At 36.3% G+C, this 5,615-nt stretch overlaps 1 protein-coding gene across 1 annotated transcript; it reads right to left on the bottom strand.

Moving 5' to 3' along the window:
* Nucleotides 1–326: 326 nt before the first annotated feature.
* LOC120141313 (acid beta-fructofuranosidase 2, vacuolar-like) lies at nt 327–3,375 on the bottom strand. Its single transcript, XM_039156233.1, has 6 exons — nt 2,970–3,375; nt 2,339–2,347; nt 1,361–2,217; nt 884–1,281; nt 710–797; nt 327–629 (listed from the first exon to the last, which is right to left on the bottom strand). The coding sequence occupies exons 1-6, from the start codon at nt 3,373–3,375 to the stop codon at nt 327–329; spliced, it is 2,061 nt and encodes a 686-aa protein (XP_039012164.1).
* Nucleotides 3,376–5,615: the final 2,240 nt, after the last annotated feature.

Here is a 5,615-nt window from a genome sequence, read left to right as displayed (position 1 = left end):
AAAGGGCACAGAAAAGGAGCAGGAGATTTTTGTTCGTCAAACAGAACATAATTTGAGAATGTGGCAGCTGATATGCACATGATACTTCACCCAGCTTCACATCACTATGCAAACAAAATGAAATAAAATCTAATAAAAAATTACAAAAATGAATGCCTGCACGTTCCTTTCATTTTAATTATTCCCTAATTACACCTGATTCATAAACATTTCCAATAAAAAATGGAATGCCAGATTATTGAGGAGAGCTGGAATAAACTAATTTAGATTTGGATCAAGGCATTTTTTTGATCCTTTAGAACTTGTTATTTCCCCGTCTTGACAAACTAGATTCTGATACGAGATATGAAGAAAAGAAAAGTAAGGCATGATGCAATATAATTGATAGGCCATAAAATGAAACGTGAGGATGGGGCAGAAGAATTTTTATTGTCGTCGTCAATTCGATAAGGCCGAATGGAAGCCGAGTTCATTTGCCAGATCTTAAGTGAGGCAGTAATATTAGTATCAGTAGCATTGTTGAATAAAAACACTTTAGCAGCACCATAGATTGCTTCGGTCGGATAAACCCTAGATGTGATCACTGTTCTTCCACCTTGAGCAAAGCTTTCGATTATCGAATGATCCACCTGAGGAAAAAATAACACACTTTCATTGTTATTGATTCTTACGTTAAGACAATTGAAGCAGGCTAAAGCTACACTCTTACCAATATTCTGAGGGATAATTTTTCGCCCTCCAGAACTGGAACGTAGTTTCCGAAAATTTGTTTATCAACATCAGGTGCTTTAGATGATCTGAGACAATAGAATCTGGTGAGTCAGCGCAAGCTATGTGACTGATCGAGCGAAGTTACGAAGGAACGACTGAGGTTTATACATACCGAGTTAGATCATTGCATATGAAAGTATTGAGTTTTCCATCAGAACCTTTGGCGATGTAGAAGTAGGCCGGAGTTTGCTCGCCGAGTCTCTCAGCCGCGAGCACCAATAGACCGAATGGTCCCAATGCCCCACGTTCTGCAGCTCCACCACTGGTTTTGCAGCTGAATGGTACATGGACTTCATTTGCTTTGTTCAAAGCTTCTTCATCTAACTCGAACTCCGCTACGATATCCAACTGTGAGGCTGGTCCAACATCAAGATGAACAACTGATCCTGCCTCGACCGAAACCTTATTGAATTCTGTGCTGTTCGACCTTAAGCCGTCTGTTTCTTCCACTGGCCATTGAAGCAGATTAGTATCAGTCCTATTGTCAAACAATATCGTCCTTGGCATGGACTGAAAGTGACTACAACACATTACAAACATGCAGGTCTCAATTAACGTTTTATGGCTCATTTGAAACAGAAAAAATTACCTGGACAGATGCCCATCCTTTCTCCATATCCACAGCTTCACTATCTGTTTCCCCAATCCAACCCCACAAGATTCTTCTGTTTTTGTTCTGATCATAGAAAGTCTTGGAAGCATAGAATGTTCCATAATCATACCTTATTCCGATACCGAGATCCATTTCGGGTTCATCAGGAATCCATGAACCATTGATCTCATGATACGCTCCGATAGCATAGTAGTCATGTCTGTCATCATCCAGGCTTGCCTTGACAACATGCTTCACTTCAGGTCCATTAACGGATGTGTCCAACCCCTTTTCTCCTGTTACCGAAACGGGGAAGAAGTCCACACATTCCCACATGCCAGTCCCGGGCACGGAATGAAGTACCCCAGGTAACATCTCATAGTGTATGAAGTCCTTTGTATCATATACCAAAGATATGCCAGTTTTATTTATCTTGGACCCTATGGTGATGCGCCATTTCCCTTCGGAGGTCAGCCAGGCGGTGGTCGGATCACGGAAATCCTTCTTGTAGATGCCTGGCGGTGGAACTAGAACCGGATTCCCTTCGTACTTGATCCATTTGACAAGAAGAGGGTCGGAAAGGTTGGCAGGATAAGCAAGGTTTTGAACCTGAACAGCCTCGGTGGTGGATCCTGTATATAGCATAACAATTTTTCCATCAGGAAGGATCGTTGCAGAACCGGTCCAGACTCCGTCTTTGTCGTACCATTGGTCGGCGACCATCGCCAGTGGGAGGTGGAACCAATTAATCAAGTCCTTGGATACAGAATGACCCCAAACAATGTTACCCCATACAGCGCCAATGGGATTGTATTGGTAGAAGAAGTGATACCACTCATTATAGAACAATGGACCTGTTGCATGTGTTTTGGCAATATTGACTCTCAGAAATCATATCATATAAATCCATTCATTTTAAAATTGTTCAACATACTATTAGATTATAAATATGCTGCAGTTAAAATGAGGCCTTATCATTTGGATCTGGAAACCGGATTCCCAAGAGAGCAAAACATGTAAAAAGCACCAGCCACACAGAAAATTCAAGATATTAGATATTGGAATACCAGAAAATGAAAGATGAGTGCAATAAAGTATTTTTTGCCTAATATTTTAAAAGTTTAGGTACGTGAACCAATTAAGCGACATCAATGATAAAATATGATATTATTTTTTTTTCAAATCTTGAGTTTGAACAACTGCATTGATGAATTTAAATAATGGTCTGCTACCGTAATAGAGCCCACTATATAGGTGTATTGGTACCGTCCAAAACTGTTATTGTATGACTTCCATACTTGCAATTGCAGGTATTGCGATGCACGGCTACTGTTTTATAGAAGACGCTATTCTAGTAACAGAAGAATAGTGGAGTGTTATTTAAATCCGTATTATTATCCTTGTAATTACTCTTCGGATTCGAAAAAGAAATGAAATCTAGATCATTCAAAATGGTAGACTCCTTTCTTTTGTTTTTTGTTTTCATTCATAAAGTTCATAAAAACCGAAGCTAAGACGAAAATAGAATCGACCGTTCGAATATTCCACCAAATTGCCCGAAAACTATTCGAAAGAATTGGGTACGTGAAAAGAAACCTTTTCTTACCATTCATCCAATTCTTTTCAGGTTGAAAATGAAAAGCCGTTCTCTGCCATATCAACATGGTACTGTTCCATGGCTTAGGCAAGTTATCCCCGGGGACGTTGGCCCAAATCCCGCTTGTTTTCTCTGATACTCCTTGCGCCGGGCCGCGTGATACCGTTCGCAAAGGCTGATGTTTCGGTTTCTGGGAGGCGGACGAAGCCAATGAACCATTTTGATTTCCACGTAAACGAGAACTACCTGAGCCATAGTTTCCTATCAACAATGCCGCAAACAAACCAGCCGCTAACAATCCGAAGAAGATGGCAAAATAAACTTTGATGGGTTTCAGGCGATTTACGGGTGACGCTGTTTCGGAATACGAATCGGAGTCGGATGCTTCCGGAAGCAATGGTTTAGTATCCGCCATTGTTTGTAAGCAATTCTGGCTAAAGAAAACGAAACAGAAAATAGTGTGGAGAGCGAGAGGAGCGAGTGCTATATATGGGAACTGCTAAGGTGGGTGGTTTACCTGATTAAATGGTGAAGAAGAAAGATAGAAAATTTACCCAATAATTTCTTCTGATTTATCGGAAACCAGGCAAGTGTAATTACCGTGTACAATGTACATTATTAACTGCCATGAATGGTATTATGGTAATGAAGGGAGATTGAGTTTTACCAAATCATAATGTTCATACTTGTAAACAATCGCATACCTAGGAAATGTCTTTTATGTTTCAGAGTTTTTAGGGTTATGTTCTTTTTAATACAAACCACCAGTCATAAATTTAATGTGTTTCTTAAAGCTTTAACTAATTTTTTATATATTATTTTACATTTAATTTCAATAATCATTTATATGATCTACATGCTCATACTAGAATCTAAAATTAATTTCTTATCATCAAACAATCTTTATCCTAATCGGTGTTTTGAATAGGAGTAATTATGTTTAACTATAATCACTGGAGCAGTTTAAATCAAATCTGATGTTTAGATAATATCAACCAAGTAATAAATAATAATCTTGTTTAGGTCAATTTACCATGCATGTCACATTGATTTCCAGCGTTATATACATGTCACAGTTTATAATCATGGCTACATTTTTTTGAACAAAATCGTGGCTACTTTCAATTGCTTTGATTGTTGAAAACTAACATCTTGAATCTATTCTTTCAAACTGCATTCTTTTATAGATATTTTTTTTTGATGAGATCTCTTTCTTCATTTTTTTTATTGATAGACAATGACATCAATCTTACTGTTTATTTTTTTTGATGAGATCTCTTTCTTCATTTTTTTTATTGATAGACAATGACATCAATCTTACTGTTTATCATTGTTGTCGATATTTCTTGTTTTACCTTTAGTTTTATATAATATATTTGTTTTTTTAGTTTTTAATAACTCTGTCTTTATGATATTTTTTTTTTTTTTAACATATTTTTTGTCGTTTTACTATTGTTTCCATTTATCTTTTTTTCCCCATAGTTGGACTGTAATTGTGATAATTGATCAAGATGACACTTATTTGTCATTATGTTGATATTCTCTACTTTGATCTTCAGACCGAATTTTTATACGTTGTTTTTTTTCTTGTATAGTTTTCTCACGTCGCTCAACTATAATTTACGATTTTTAGTGATATTTGTTGGAAAAATAGACTACTACAAAACGAGACAGTAGCATTGACTGGAAAATATTAGATAAAATAGATAAGTAAAGAAACGATCAATCGTGTTGTGGTGTTAACCAATGCGAATTCGCCTCGATGTGACACAATTTAAAGCTATTTAAAATAGAAATAAAAGCAAATAGCATTAAAAATATGTTAAATATTGAGCATTAACAATATTTCCCTATAATGTGAAATAATTCTTTCGTAAAATGAGAGCATTGAAGTTAAAACACAAGAAGATCAATAGAGAGATTAGTTGCTTAAGCACTAGTGAACATATCTGGAGCTAGTACATTGTGATGATGAGTAATTATTCTTTTAGATAAGTGAATGAATCATAAACTTTCTAAGATTATAGTGAACTCATAACACACAACTAACCTCTTAATCTGCTGAAGTCATCGACGTGTCTACAAAGTGTGTGTATATATATAACCCTCTTTCCTCGGGATTTTAGTAAGTGTATTAGAAAAACAACCCAACATTTTTCATAGAATGTGAGTTTCTTCAAGTTCATTGTCACACCCTAATTTTAAGTTGGATTTATAATTATTTTAATTAACTTGATTTAAGAACTAAATTGTTAAGCTTTAAGAACTTGTTATCTTTTCTGTAAGCTTCCAAATAGCTCAAGGACTTGAATTGTAAATTTCCATTTTTCCCTTAGCTTTAGAAAAATAAGTGAAAAAATAAAAAATTTGAGCCATGGTTTTGAGCCTATGATCTTTGAAACCTTCAACCAATGCCTTTGCCATCTCAGTTAAGTCATGTTTCTATGAATAATAGTAACAATGATAAAAAGGCCTGATTTGTTTAAGGCATTTGGGAAATCTAAGTGATGGTCTAGAGATTTCCGAAGAGAAAAAAAATTCATTACATTTTCTCCATATTTATGTCGAAGGTCCGAAGACCCTTCTCCTACCGTCTGTGATGTGCACCGTCGCCACCTTTGCCTTCCCTGACATCCCACGATCAAAACCCTCTAG

Source organism: Hibiscus syriacus, unplaced genomic scaffold, assembly GCF_006381635.1.
Source record: "Hibiscus syriacus cultivar Baekdansim isolate YM2019G1 unplaced genomic scaffold, ASM638163v2 tig00002237_pilon, whole genome shotgun sequence".
NCBI lineage: Eukaryota > Viridiplantae > Streptophyta > Magnoliopsida > Malvales > Malvaceae > Hibiscus > Hibiscus syriacus.
Note: the sequence above shows the minus strand (reverse complement) of the source record. Positions and strands in the feature narration are given on the sequence as shown.

Coding starts and splice junctions, on each gene's coding strand:
- LOC120141313 (XM_039156233.1), bottom strand. CDS start 3,375: ATGGCGGATACTAAACCATTGCTTCCGGAAGCATCCGACTCCGATTCG. Junction 1,282..1,360: donor AAGGATGGGCATCTGTCCAG/GTAATTTTTTCT, acceptor AGTCACTTTCAG/TCCATGCCAAGGACGATATT. Junction 630..709: donor AATTATCCCTCAGAATATTG/GTAAGAGTGTAG, acceptor TTTTTTCCTCAG/GTGGATCATTCGATAATCGA.